At 35.0% G+C, this 15,546-nt stretch overlaps 1 protein-coding gene across 1 annotated transcript; it reads right to left on the reverse strand.

Annotated features, from left to right (window-relative positions):
• Positions 1–230: 230 nt before the first annotated feature.
• LOC110007982 (putative auxin efflux carrier component 8) lies at positions 231–10,909 on the reverse strand. The gene is given in 6 exon segments (XM_088847619.1): positions 231–300; positions 383–455; positions 781–942; positions 7,266–7,351; positions 8,897–8,961; positions 10,472–10,909. Coding segments are annotated over 6 exon segments (894 nt in total).
• Between the last annotated feature and the right edge of the window lie 4,637 nt (positions 10,910–15,546).

Genomic DNA, 15,546 nt, shown 5'->3' on the forward strand with positions numbered 1-15,546 from the left:
TCATTAAATGCAAACTTCACTTTCTTGGGCCAACCTTATTTGGGTACACTTGTATGCATTTGTTGTTTCATCTTTCAAGGGTACACATTCTACAAAAAGATACAACATTGAGGAAGCTTGTATTCTCGCATAACCTTCATTGTCTCAAACGTGATCATCCTGATCAATATATCTTCATTTTCCCTTTCTTCCATGTCTTCTAGAAAGTTCTTTCTCTATTTTTCCCTCTCTCATGTAAGGCCCAACAAGAGATTGTAGATCAATGCCACCGGCAAAGAAACAAGCATGCTGAAAATAACCCTAAAATCGATGTGAAAAATCAGTAAGCCATTTTAGGGATTTCATAATTTTTAATAAACCACAAAGGTTTTTTGAGACTCACGCGGTGCTCAAAACTTCTTCATGCACTTGGTACTCTTTAGCATACACAAAAGTACTCACTCCTTGTGGAAGCGCTACTTGCATTTTCAACTTGTAACTTCAACTCTCTCTCTGGATTTACAAGTGATCTCAATAAACAACTATCATCACTCCAATAACTATACTAGCTAACAATTAGAAGAAAAGCTTGAAAATGTTATTTTGGTTATTCAAGACTAGAATCAAATGCCTGTAAGGAAAATTGAAATTTTATTGTGGTAATTGGGTGAAATTTTTTCTTGTATTCTCCTTTTTTCTTGATTTAAATAGCGGGTTAAACTTTCATGTTAAACCCATATTAGGATGCAAAATTTAGATTCATTTGTGCATCAAATTTGCTTTATAAGTTTCATAATTTGCATGTCTGTATTGCAGCAGTCTTCAGTGCAATGCTCCGTATGCCAATTGCAATAGAGCACATAGCCATTACACTAGATAAGAATATAAATCTCACAACCATGCTTAAGATAGCCTTTCTTTTCCCACATGCTATTATCTTGCGTTGAGATCCCATAAAAATACCTACAAACAAAAACATAAGATCAAGCGCATCGCTTCAAGAAATCCTTTTGATAATAGAAATTAGACCTTCATGCCCAAATTTCTACTCAACAAATTTGTCCCAAAATGCTCTTCAACATTCACCATTTTTCTTAATGGATTTGGTTTATTTCGCCAAAAAGTGTGACTACTACTTGAACAAATTCCAATTATCAGTTTTCATATTGATGTGGCTAATGTGTGAGGGTACAACAGCTTAGTGAGAGCAACACACACAAAGAGAGAATTTAGAGAGAGAAAAGGGTAGGAGCCAAGCTCTACCAAAAGAAAACTGCTGTAAATTTTATTCAAAATTCATACTCCCTTTTTTACAGCCATTGTAGAACCCTTATATAAACTGAAAACCCAAGTCTACATTCTTCTAAAGACCCCCTAACAAAGTCCCTATATATTGGAAGTTCAAATCCCACCTTTAGAACTCATAAAACATGCAAAAATAACCTAGTACCTATGCAACATAAGTTCCAATACAAATTACAATAACTTCAATGCAAGACTCCTATTTTCCCTATATATTCAAAGCTACCCAATTTCCTACAAAAACCACAAATTCCCAAGTGTACTCCTACTCCCAATCCTAGAAATTAACTCTCATTAGGACCCACTTTCTCCCCATTTAAAGCTTATGGGAACTAGTGGTCCAAATTGGACTTTTGGGTCTCAAGTTGACCTATATCATCCTCCCTAGGATTGAGAGAACTCGCCCTCGTGTTTGCATTCGAAATACCATAATACTCGGCAACATCTTGCACATTAAAATGCGACATCGTCCAAACTTCTTTTCTTTGAGCTTGTGGTAAGTTCTTGCAGGAAATCTTTCTTTCTTTCTTTAGGTTCATGCAGGAAATCTTTATTTCACAAAGTCTCCCACATTGAAGACCTTGTGCTGATGGCGTATTAGCCATTTCTTTGTAATTTGCATTCCAGCCTTTGCTGGATATCTTTATGAATTTTTATCATAGATTCAGCAAGGTCCTCCAACACTTTGTTTAGTTGAGCCGAATCGAGCAAAGGGACAAGATCGAGGGAGTGGGAAGGAATACGTCCATAAACCACCTCAAAGGGACTCTTTCCAGTAGATCGATTCACCATTGAGTTGAAAGCACACTAAGCTTGAGGAAATACCAAATCTCATTGTTTTGGTCTCTTTTGGTCTTTTTCCTGACAAGCTTCAAATATGATTACCAAGTGTCCGATTCACAACTTCAGTTTGACTATCCATTTGAGGATGATATGCACTACTGTAAAGTAAATCAGTTCCAACCCTTTTCCTTAAGGCTCTCCAAAAGTGGCTGAGAAATTTGGTATCATGGTCCGATGTAATGGATTTGGAAATGTCATGATGATTAACTATACACCAGCATTCATTGTTTTCTTGCATGGGATAAAATGGGCCATTTTAGAGAACCAATTAACTAATTGAATCCATGCCTCGTTGGGTCCTTGGTAAACCAAGCACAAAATCCATGCTTACATCCTCCCATGGATATTTTTGAACTGGTAAGAGAGTGTAGAGACCTGTATTTTGAGCACGATCCTTTGAAACTTAGCAAATTTGGCATCACCTTATATAGTGATTCACATCTCGATGAATTCTCAGCCAATAATACTTCTCCTCCATCAAGGAAATGGTTTTGTCACGACCAAAGTGCCCACCCAAGCCACCGGCATGTAGCTCATTGATGATGCCTTCTCGTAGAGAGCATTTGGTTATAAATAGTTGAACCCCTCGAAAGAGGAATCCATCATGGAGTAGGAAGCTCCCTTGTTTGCCCTCTTTACATGATCTCCAAACTTCTCCAAAATCCGGGTCACTTTCATATAGCCCTTTTATTTCCTCAAAGCCAAGGATACATGCACTCATAATATTTAGCAGCAAAACACGTCTACTAAGGGCATCTGCCACTTGATTAAGTGTTCCACTTTTGTGCTTTAACACAAAACTGAATTCTTGCAAGAAAGCCACCCACTTAGCATGCCTTCGACTAAGGCTACTTTGATTATTGATGTACTTGAGTGCTTCATGGTCTGAGTTCAAGATGAACTCCTTTTGAATGAGATAGCGTCGCCAATGCCGAAGGGTCTGCACAACGGCATAGAATTCCAAGTTATATGTTGAGTAATTCTGCCAAGCCTCATTGATTTTTTCGCTAAAAAAGGCTAATGGATACCCTTTTTGGCAGAGTACTCAACCAATACCAACTTTTGATGCATCACAATCTAACTCAAACACCTTATCAAAGTTGGGCAGCGCAAGCACCGCTGCGGTTGAGAGCTTTTCCTTGACAAGTTGAAAGCTCTTCTCGGTGGATGGTAACCATTGGAATTCTCCCTTCTTTGTGCAATCAGTCAAGGGCGATGAGATGGAGCTGAAATTTTTTATAAAACTTCGATAAAATGAAACTAATCTATGAGAGCTTCGCACATCATGGATGCTTTGAGGTGTAGGCCATTCTTGGATAGCCTTTACATTACTTTCATCCACCCGCACACTTATAGTGGACAAAACAAAGCCTAGGAAAACTTGGCAATTTGTTAAGAAAGCACACTTTTTAAGATGAATATAAAGCTTTTCACTCCTTAGGGAGGTTAACACAGCCCTTAAGTGCTTAATATGCTCTTTTGAGTCATGACTATTGACAAGGATATCATCAAAATAGATAACAACGAATTTGCCAATAAATGGCCGAAGAACCTAATTCATCATACGCATGGAAGTGCTAGGAGCATTGGTAAGACCAAATTCCATGACAAGCCACTCATATACACCCTCGCGAGTCTTGAATGCAGTTTTCCATTCATCTCCTGATTTAATTCAAATTTGGTGGTACCCACTTCTTAGATCAATTTCAAAAAACACTTGGGCACCCTCCAACATATCATCTAACCTTGGAATTGGAAACCGATATTTGATAGTGATTCTGTTGATAACACAACTATCAATGCACATTCGCCATGTCCCATCTTTCTTTGGGGTTAACAATGCTGGCACAACACATGGACTCATGCTTTCTTGGATAAACATCTTGTTAAGTAGGTCTACAACTTGCCTGTGAAGTTCTTAATGCTCCCTTGGGCTCATACAGTAGTGAGCCTTGTTCGGCAAGTTAGCACGAGCTAACAAATTGATTTGGTGTTGAATATCCCTTAATAGGGGTAGTCCATTTGGTAGATCATCAAGGGTGATGTCCTTGAACTCCTCCAAAAGGGGTTTCAAATCATTAAGTACACTCGTGGGTGTCACCTCTTCTTTTGCAACCAATGCAAACATGACTCCACTTTTATCACTTTCTTTCACAAGCTTAGACAACCCTCCTCTTGGATAGATTTGGGTGCCCTTTCTTCTTTACTAAGCAAGAGAACGACCCCTACATTATCCGTCCGGACTGTGTAGGTATTTTTGCGGCCATCATATTTGAGTCTCCAATCAAACTGCTATGGCCTTCCAAGAAGTATGTGACATAAATTCTTAGGAACAACATCACACCAAACTTCGTCTTTATAATTTTTACCCAATGAAAAAGAAACTAAGTAACTTTTAGTCACTTTTACCTCATTTCCTTTCTTGAACCATGCAATTCGATAGGGTCTCGGATGCGATTCAGTTTTCAGTTGGAGTTTGTCCAGTATTTCTTGCGAGACAATGTTACCACAACTTCCTCCATCAATAACAATGGTGCACACCTTGCCACTTGATTTGCAACGAATTTTGAAGATATTAGAACTCAGCCAATCCTCGTCAGAATCCACTTTTGGAGTGGTTAATGCTCGGCGAATCACCAAGCTCTCTCCAGCCTCAGGTTTGATCTCTTCTCTCAACACATTTTTCTCCTCATCACATATGAGCTCTATGGTATCATCTACAAACTCTTCTTAATCTCTCTCTGCCACAATGTTGACACGGGTGTCAACTTGTCACCGAGGATACTCACTTGCTATGTGTTCAGTTTGGCCACATTTGAGGCAAGTAAGAGGCCGGTTAACTTCCCTCGACTGTCTTTCCATTTGAGCCGACCCACCTTGGCCAGTCGTGGAGCTCTTTGAAAGATTCTTACCGGTATTTCCACCTTTGGAAGTTTCACGCTTTGAAGGTGGGTAGAAACTACATATCTCGACATACTTTCATGCACCACCATGAGAAAGATTCCCCTCAACCTTCAAAACTAGTTGATAGGCATAATTGATCTTTCATAACAGATGCATCTCTACTTCAGCACGGATCGCTTACCACAATCCACCAACATGCCTTGAACCGAGTTGTTCCTTGGTTTCTTGGATATCGTTTCACACCATAAAACTCCTCAGTGTACTCAGCCACACTCTTTGTTTATGTCAGAGATTATTGAATTGTAAAAAGAACAATTGAATGTAATCAACTGGTAGGAATTTCTCTTTCAACCTCTATTTCATTTTTTCCCAAGATGAAATCTTAGGCTTTCTTTTGCTTAGGTGCATTTGTTGGACTTTGGCCCACCATGTTAAAGCATATCCGTGAAACCTAGTTGCAACAAGCTTCACACGGAGTTCCTCCGGTGTTTCCTTGAAATCAAAGTATTTCTCAACGACACTCAACCAATCAAGAAACTCTTCTAGGTGCAGCTGTCCATGGAACTCGGGCAATTCAAATTTGATGAAGTCATTCACAAACACGGGCCTGGTTTCAGGGTCATCCCTTTGTCGACGCTGATTGGCAAAAGGATTAATATCCAACTCATCACCTGAATATTCCTGGCTGAGTTCATGTTCACTACAAGCCTCTTGTAGCTCTAGTCGCAAGGTTAACTGCTCAACTTGCCTACGAAGTGCCTTCAACTCTTCTCTCTTGCGTTGTTCACTCCGTAGTTGCCATGACCACCTCTCCTCCTTTTTGGCACCATGGAAAGAGGATGTGTAAATGGAGGCAACACCCTACCCAAGCCTAAACTCAGGCTCTAATACCAAATGATGCGGCTAAAGTGCGTGGGTACAACAACTTAGTGAGAGCAACACACACAAAGAGAGAATTTAGAGAGAGAAAAAGGTGGGAACAAAGCTCTACCAAAAGTAAACTGTTGTAATTTTCATTCCAAATTCGTACTTCTTCTTTATAGGCATTGTAGAACCCTTATATAAACTCAAAACTCTAAAGTTCCCCTAATCAAGTCCCTATACATTTGGAAGTTCAAATCCCACCTTTGGAACACATAAAACATGCAAAATTATCCTAGTACCTATGCAACATAAGTTCCAATACAAATTACAATAACTTCAATGAAAGACTCCTATTTTCCGTATGTATTCAAAGCTACCCAATTTCCTACGATAACGACAAATTCCTAAGTATACTCCTACTCCAAATCCAGGAAATTAACTCTCATTGGGACCCTCTTTCTCCCCATTGAAAGCTTATGGGAACTAGTGGTCCAAATTGGACTTTTGGGTCTCAAATTGACTTACATCACATATGTTTTCTTTTATTTACTAATCAAAGTGAAACCTCTCTTTCAAACCAACAATCATATGTTTTACATGTAGTAGGCTTACTACTTCAGGCCCTGTTTGGACATGGCAATGGTTATGCCCAAGGAATAGTCCTACTTACATATATTGGATAGTCTGTAACATAATAGTCGTAATTGGCGTTAGTCATAACAAATATGTCCTTGTTATAGAGGAAAAACATCTGTTGTCACTGTTAGGGGTGTTTCATAGGCGTTTTGAGGAAAAGTGGGGTACTAAAAAGATAGGCCCCTATGAAAAGTGGTGGGCCAAGGTGTGATGCCTATAACTCTTTAATAGGTTTTAAAAAAAGGGAAACTGTTTCACGTGGGCTGGACCGCATTTCTACATTATGTGGTCCCGAGGTATAAAACATAAATCTTAAAGATAGATGCAAATAGGTGGTCCATATAAAAACAATTGAAACTAACGGTCCAAATGTTTATAGAATTATTATTTTTAATTTTCAAAATTTTTTTTTTTTTTCATATTGATGATTTCCATGTTAGAGATTATATGTTCTTAAAAATTAGGTAAAAAAAGCTATCTCAAAAATAGCTTTTTAAGAAGTTACTCACTTCTACATGGACTCATAGAAACCATGTCCTTAAAAAAAACTAGGCTATTTCTAAAAGTTAATGCATATCAATCAAATTAAAAGACCTAAACTTGAATTAAAGTGGAAAACCTAAGCTACATTTGATTAAAAAAATTTAGGCCTCTAACTAGAATTCATACATTAGGTAAAGTAGTAGTAATTTGTCGAAAGAGAGATACGTACACAGATCTTTAAGTGGGGCACGCACCTAGACTGAACGTTGCCATGCCAAGTCCAGTGTCTGACAATATCGACACAGATTTGTCTATTATCTTTGGCATGCGAATGTTCCACCTGCAATAACAAGATAAACCGTTATCCTTTGTGGAATATGGAAAGTCTTTTCTGTAGAGAAGGAAATTCACTTCTCAATCATTCAAAAAGTTTCGTAGAAACGTTCTTTGAAAAAACTTAGCTTGAAACTAATTGGAAAAGCTGAAATCTAATAAGAAAAGTGTATATTGTCTATAGGGTTAATATATAAGGTGTATATTATAATCAATATGTATTTGAAGGATAGGTGAGGGTTGGTGCAGTATCCTATATTTTATAGTAAGTGTGGATATAGTAAGGGTGTCAAGGATTTCTTTCTATTCCTATCATCTATTAATTGTCTATATAAGATAAGTTTGTAAATTTATAGCTGGGTGCGGTTTGTATAGAGCCTAGGTTCTAAACAATCAAATTAGAACCTACCTTCAAATAGTGTCGAAAAATATGGTTTAATACTGGAAATATTTTTGATAGCCTTAAAGTATATTTTCATCTTTATGTATAAAGTTTAAATCTTAAAAAATAGTGTAAATTGAGAGATCTATGAAAACTTGAAAATCTTGAAAATTGATGGTCCAAAAGTTCGTTATAGAATACACTATTTCCAAAACTTGAAATCCATTTTTTTTTTCATGTCCATGCATCTTGATGTTGAGATGATGAATTTGAAGATATTTGGGCATCAAAACAATCTCTTCTAGTGAAAGTATAGAGGTTGGTTTGCATTTGATTGTTTAGAGCCTCGGCTCTATATAAACTTTTCCCTTTATATATTAAGGGACACAAAGTCTCTTCAGAGAAACCTTAGACTCTAACTCAATATCAGAGCCTTAGATCATATTCGCCTTACCCGGCATTACCATTGCTTCTATTGGTCTACATTATTACTTGAAGATCCAATTTCTTGTTTCCACAACTTATTATACAAACTCCAATTGTTATCTCTTAAAGCATTTTGAGTTTGGAGGGAGTGTCAAAGGAAGTGTATATTGTCTACATGGTCAATATGGAAGGTGTATACTATAATCAGTATACTATAATTAGAATGAATGGGAAGGGAAGGTCAAGTATCCTATATTTTATGGTGTACTATATATGTCTTTGATTATTACTATTATTTTTTCATTTGTTATTTTTTTATATAAGGTAAGTTTGTATATTCATACATTAATGGATATAGAGAGTCTCTTCAGAGAAGCCATAAAATTTTACTTCTCTACAAATTTTACGGCCATAAAATTCATGAAGCCAAATACACAATGTTAGCACCTACTATACCCACACTAATTAGAAAATACATGATACTGCACCTACCCTTGCATCTATCATTCGAATACATTTTGATTATAATGTACACTTTATAAGAAGCAAGGAAAGAAAGAAAAATAGTAGGTGGTAAGGTGACATTGTATATGCTGGTCAGTGTTTCATTTATCATTTCTTACCTAAAATTATTTACGTGATGTACACATTTATGGAATCCTTGTTAAATTGTCAATTTGCAAAAAGAAAACCACTTTTTTTTTACAAAGAAGGGAAACAAAAAAACAAACAAAGAGAAATTACCTAAAGGAAATCAGTCCGCATATGAGGCCCAAAACACTTCCATAGGTATTGGGGTTCTTCATAACCTTGGATCCACCAAAAAGAAGAGATTGATGGTGGTCATTCTCGGGTCGGTCAGTTCCCCTTGGACTTCTCCTTGGACTTCTCTTTCATTAGAATGTGCTAAATCACCTACTTCATGAAATTGATTTTAACAACATCAAAACCACTTAGCATTTCCAAAAACCAGGTCAAAACAAGGTCAAACAAGGGAAGGCATTTCCAAAAACCAAATTTGAGAATGAATAATTGCTTGGCATTTAATTTGGCTTGAATTCTAATTGCTTGGCATTTAATTTGGCTTGAATTGTGTCAGTGTGTCCCCAAGTATGTTTCAAGAGTAAAATGTTATGTAGCCAATATAAATTGAATACTTGGTATATACAGTCCATATTGATGTGAAGGCCTAGTATATGAATTTTGATATTGAGAGTTCGAGACACCTGAATTTTAATCTTAAAACTTTAATATGTTTCTAAAGTTTGCTAGAAAATTCTCTGAAATCATCAGATTTTAAGAAAAAATGCTACTTAATGGAGAAAAAGATAGTCAAAAGGAAAACAAAAAAACAATTGTTTGCCATTTATTTGATGTGGTGGTCAGGAATGGTCCCAAAGCTCGAGATGGAAATGCACATTCAAAACTTAAGGGAATGTATATTATGAATCATCCAATTTTTATACAAGATGGTCACAACCATCTCTAGCTTTTAGATTTGAAATTTGGACACTAAGAACAATACACAAGGTTTGAGAAAATTTTTAGTGGGCATTGTGCATAATCAATGACACACCCTTAACCATTTGATTTCAAATTTGATGGCTAGGAATAAGTGTCACCTCCTATGTTAAAAGTAAATGGACTCATCTTATGCTTTTTCCAAAAACTTAATATGACAATATTATTGTAAATGGACTCATCTTATCCTTTTTCCAAAAACTTAATATGACAATATTACTAGTATAATGCTTGTATAGTATATTAAAGCAATCACCTTTCTCAAATTTTTGAATTTGTGGAATTAGCATAGCCTAAATATATTCAACCAAAAAAATAGCATGTCTTTCATCATTCATGTATCTCATTGGAAACTTTTGATGCAAAGTACATCCACTCTCCCTCAATCCGATTTCAGCCAGGCTTGACACAAAGCCGATAGGATAGTGTTATCAAATGTACTGGCCATCGAATCAGTGAGGATCAGATGATCTAATAGATGTGACTAGAATTTGAAAGAATAAAAACTACTATAGATGTGATTAGATTTTGAAAGAATAAAAACTATTAAACTAATCAGTTTTTTACTAAACTTAATTTTTATTTTAGACAAGACTGGTCAAAGATACCGTCCGCCATGGTTCTCCTTTCTCATTTCCCATAAAGCAAAGGTATCACACCTGGGCATTCATTTGCTGGGGTTACCTGAACATCCATCATCTCGTCGTCTTCTTTTCCCTCATGTGTATCATTTGTTGTACCCACGTTACCATTCATCGTCACCTTCGCAGCATGAAGCTCATACAAACACAAGAAGACGGGGCACCACACCACCAACTGAAGAACCACGACTTGAACCAAAAGCCCTATGTTCTCTTCTCCATACATCGGCCTAAACAAGGGTATCCCAATAATCAATGTGTTAGGCATAATAGATAGAGAAAATAGGGTTATCATCCAATTGAAGCTTCCCCACCTAGTGAATTTAGTTCACAAAATTAATACAAAGAGAATCAATAGTTTTTGCATTGTATCAGCTAATATGAACTTCAGGTTCATTTTATAAGGATCACTGGATGAGATGATATTGAACGCTAGGAAAGGTATTGCAAAAGTCGCAACAAATCTGTTGATTCCTGAGCATTGTTCAGGTCAGAAAATTTCCCACCATTTTACTGAGGCGTAGGCTAAGAACATGGCTACATATAGAGGCTCCATAGCCGTGAAAACTGCATATAAATCAGCTCAGGAAATCATTTCCAGTCAGTTGTCTCTATAATAATCTGGCTCTTGCCTCCTCCTTCCAACCCTCCCCCCTCTCTCTCTCTCTTGTCCCCAGTCTAACCCTCCTCTCTCTCTCTCTTGTGCCTCTCTCTCTGTACTGTGGGGTGGGATTCTTGCAGGGTTTGAAAACTCGTTGAGTCGAGCTTGACTCGCCCGGTTCGATGACCTCCTCTCTCTCTCTTGTGCCTCTCTCTCTCTCTACTGTGGGGTTGGTTTCTTGCAGGGTTTGAAAACTTGCTGAGTCGAGCCGGACTCATTCAGTTCGACTCGAGAGTTGTTTGCAACCGAGCCGGTTCCATGAAAAAATTGGGAATCGACTCGACCGGGAATCGCCCGCAAGTCTTACAAGTGGCCGCCTCACGGGAGCAATACGTGGCACCTAAAAACCGAGACGTGGCACCTAAAAAACCTCCACACGTGGTAACTCACCTCACATGTCGGCCCCATCACTTTCTACACCCACAATGTAATATCTATTACCCATGAATATATAGAGAACAAAGCAACGCTCATCCTTCGATGTGGGATAATTCCCACAAAAAATCATTAAAGCAAAACGATTGAATATATAATATTATAGAAGCCAATATATTCACATTAGGTGACATGGCGGTGTTGGTTGACATCTCTAATTTTAAGGGGGAGGTCTAGAGTTTGAACCCCTTAGCGCGCGAGTTCTCGTTTTTTGTTGTCAAAAACACTTTTTTTATAAAAAAAATAGAAAAAATAAAAAATAAAAGGCTTTCAAGATAAAGATAAAAAACATAATGCAACATTTTTTTATTTTTATTGTAAAAAAAAATACAAAGTAATATAACAAGTATATCTTACAAAAAAATAAAACAAAAGGCATAAAAAAATAAAATGTACTTTGGCAGCATTATTTTTTTATTTTTCTTGTAAAAAAAATAAAAAGTAATACAACAAGCAAAAAAAAATGTAGTACAACATCTTCTTCTTTTGTCAAAAAAAAAAAAAGATAATCAACAAGTATCATATTTTTTTTGTAAAAAAAAATAAAAGATAACATAATAAGTATTTCTTGTCAAAAAAATAAAAGGTATTTCTTAATGCAACCTAGGAATAAATGGTCTGATTATATTTTTTTATTTTTATAACATGATGGTCTTTAACATAAATTTAGTAATATTAATTTAAAGATAGGATTCATACAATGAGGTCATTTGAAATCTCCCTCTTTCTACTAATTAGTACTAACAATCTCTTCCACTAATTATCTGAGAAACAAAAAAAATTAAAGAAAATTGGTACGCATTCTAATAATTTCTCCATTGATAATCAAATCTTTTATTTTATTTATTAATGTTTGTATTATAAATCATGTAGTGTACTATTTTTATTACAGTTGTCAATAATACATTTTAAATTAGATGATATTATAAAATATTTTGGATTTGTTATTATTTATATAATAAAATAATTATAAAATATTGTTGGTATTTAATATTATAGTTAATTAGGTTGCAATAATTTGGGTTTTTTTAGTGGATTAGGGTTTTTTGCCAATTCGAGATTTTAGTGGCCAATTTATCATCGATTTAGTCAACTCTTTATTGTAGTCCATATATGATTATATACTTAATCCATGACAATTCTATGATTTCTTTTGTATGACGTAAATTTAATGGTCAACATAAGTTCGTACAGGGAAAGAACATCTCAATATTCATAAATTGATGAAAACGATGAAAGTTAACAATGTAGTACCCCCATTTCTTATTGGATTCTTAAAAAACAACATTTATAATGAAATTTAAAATATTTTTTGAATTTTTTTAAAGTTTAATCTGAGTGATTCGGCCCAATTCTCGATCCGTATCGCCGATTTGCAGATTCGAATCGGTTTTTAAAATGTCCGATCGGGATCACCGATCCTTTTTTTAATCCACTGGTTTCTTGTATCTATATTCCCAACCCTAATTTCATCTCTCTCTTGTTACAATACAGGCTCTTGTTATATTACAGTCACCATTTGTGGAGTTTTCAAAGATTGAATGAGGTGAGGTTCGTATTGCGGGTTACTTGGAAGGAAACGTGGCAAACTACTACAAGGTCACCTTCTTTTTTTTCATTTTCTTAAAATACAAAAAAATAGGAATTTGGTTGTTTTCTATTCTTAAAAATAAGTTATTCTTTTTTTTACAAGAAAAAAAGAAGAAGAAGTAGTTATTCACTAAAGAGTCCAAGTTGACTCGTAGGAGCAGTCAAGATTTTTTTATATGAGAAAATCCCGTGGTAATTGGAAAGTTGGGTTTTTTTTTTTTCTTTATCAAATTCGGTAGGGAAAATTAATTTATATTATTCCTAATAAAAAAAATGAGATCAGTTTCCCTTTCTAATCTGTTCTTTTTTTTCTCTGTATATGGCGGTTGTTGCGGTTAGCGACACTCATCTTTTTTATGCTGAAGGACAGAGGGAGAATACGTAAAGAAGAGAGAGCCGAGAGAGAATAAGTCGAGATAAAGATATCAAGAGATACGAGAGAGAGTAAATCAAGATAAAGATATCTACAAATTTTAGAAAGAAAGTGTACATGCTAATGAGAATAAGCTAAAAGGGTTCCCTATCTTTAAGGGAGAGAGAGAGAAGAAAAGAAATAAAAAAATATACAAATTTTAGAAACACAGGGTACATGCTAATAAAGAGGAACTTGAGAGATTGACATGAATATTGGAGTAGAGATTTTAGGGAGAGAGATTTGAAAAATAGGAGATTTTTTTTTTTTTGAAACTTTCTAAATACTTATTTCCAACTCAAATTTAAGAAAGAAAAAGATACGCATTAAAATTGTTTCTATATTCCCTATCCAAGAGTATGGTAACCTCTCGCAATACATGCTCGCCTCTCTCACTCTATCTCTATCACGTAAATTAAGGTTTTGATATTATGGAAGTTAGAAAACCTTACCTATATAAACTATATTGGCTTCTATATATCTTTGGTTATTTTTTTCTCTCCTTGCTGTATACTTCTTCCTTACTCTCAATCAATTGGTATCAATATTTGTGACAGGGAAGCTTTCTATATTTCTCTTATAGCATAGAAGTTCTATCCTCCCCCTTATCCAATCCTCTATTTTGAATGGAGGGCTAAGATTGCCCCAATCACAATGTCACGTCTCTATACTATTTTATTTTTAATTTTTTTTTCTATAAACTATTTTGACATCAAATTTTGGACGTTCATTCCTCTATTAAACTCACACTAGCAAAAAATATAAAAAAAAATATTTTCAATAAAATAAAATGTTTTAAGGGGTATTTTGGTCATTATATTTTATAGAAAAATTAGAACTTCTATGATGTAGGGGAATTATAGAAACCTTTCCCATTTGTAACAATTTAGTTATGAGAAAAGTTTCTATACTTCCTCTTCAGCATAGAAGAACTATCCTCCTTCTACCATCCAGCCATCCAATTTTGATCAAGAGAGCCACTCACCGTTTGATCTTAAATCCGACGTCTCAAAGTATTTTATTTTTTCTTTTTTTTTTTTATATACAAATTGTATGAATATGAAATTTGTTACGTGCCATCTTCTTATTGTGGCGAACCTATAAAAAATATTAAAAATAACTTTTCGATAAAATATAATGTCCAAAATACCCCTTGAAATTTTCAGGTGTATTTTGGTCATTTTATTCTAATGAAAATATTTTTTTTTATATTTTTCGCTAGTATGAGTTTAATAGAGGATTGGACGTCCAAAATTTGGTATCAAAATAGTTTATAGAAAAAAAATAGTGTACAGACGTGACATTGTGCTTGGGACAATCTTAGCTCTCCATTCAGAATGGAAGGTTGGATAACGGGAAGTATATAAATTTTAAGCTGTAGGGGAAGCATAGAAAGCCTGCCCTTTAATTATTAGTATTTTCTCCATGTTACACAATTCATTAGTTTCAATTCATTAGTTTTAGTGTGATTCTCTAATATATAGATGTTTTAGTTATGTATTGAAGTAAGAGTCTATTTATACAATAACATTTTATAAATAATTTCATAAAAATAAATAAGAAAAGCAATATAAGCTATTATTTTTAGTTAATGAATGTTGTTATTGCGTGGAAAATGGAATTGAGAGATTTGATTTCTCTCACTCATGTAAATGTTGAGTCTCCTTCAAAGATTTGATTTGATTTGAGTCATTTGATTTGATTTTTTCTAATCCTCAGCTTTCTAACGTTGAATCTCAGACACTTCTCATTTAAATGTTGAGTCTTCTTATTCACACACACACTTCTTATTTAAATGTTCAAATATTGAATCTCAGAGACACCTCATTTAAATGTTGAGTCTTCCGATTGAGACACATTTCTCATTTAAAGGATGATTCTTCTCATTGAGACACACTTCTCATTTAAATGTCGAGTCTTCTCATTGAGACACACTTCTCATTTAAATGTTGAGTCTTCTCATTGAGACACACTTATCATTTAAATAATTTAAATGTTGAGTCTTCTCAAAGACTTACACACTTCTCATTTAAATGATTTAAATGTTGAGTCTTTTCAAAGATTTTGCTAAGATTACTACTTTTTGTTCACTCAATGTTGACTCTTCCTCAAAGATTTTGCTGATAGTGCTTTT

The sequence above is a fragment of the Amborella trichopoda genome, chromosome 1 (genome assembly GCF_054954075.1).
Source record: "Amborella trichopoda isolate Santa Cruz 75 chromosome 1, AtrichopodaSantaCruz75HAP2 v2.0, whole genome shotgun sequence".
Lineage (NCBI taxonomy): Eukaryota > Viridiplantae > Streptophyta > Magnoliopsida > Amborellales > Amborellaceae > Amborella > Amborella trichopoda.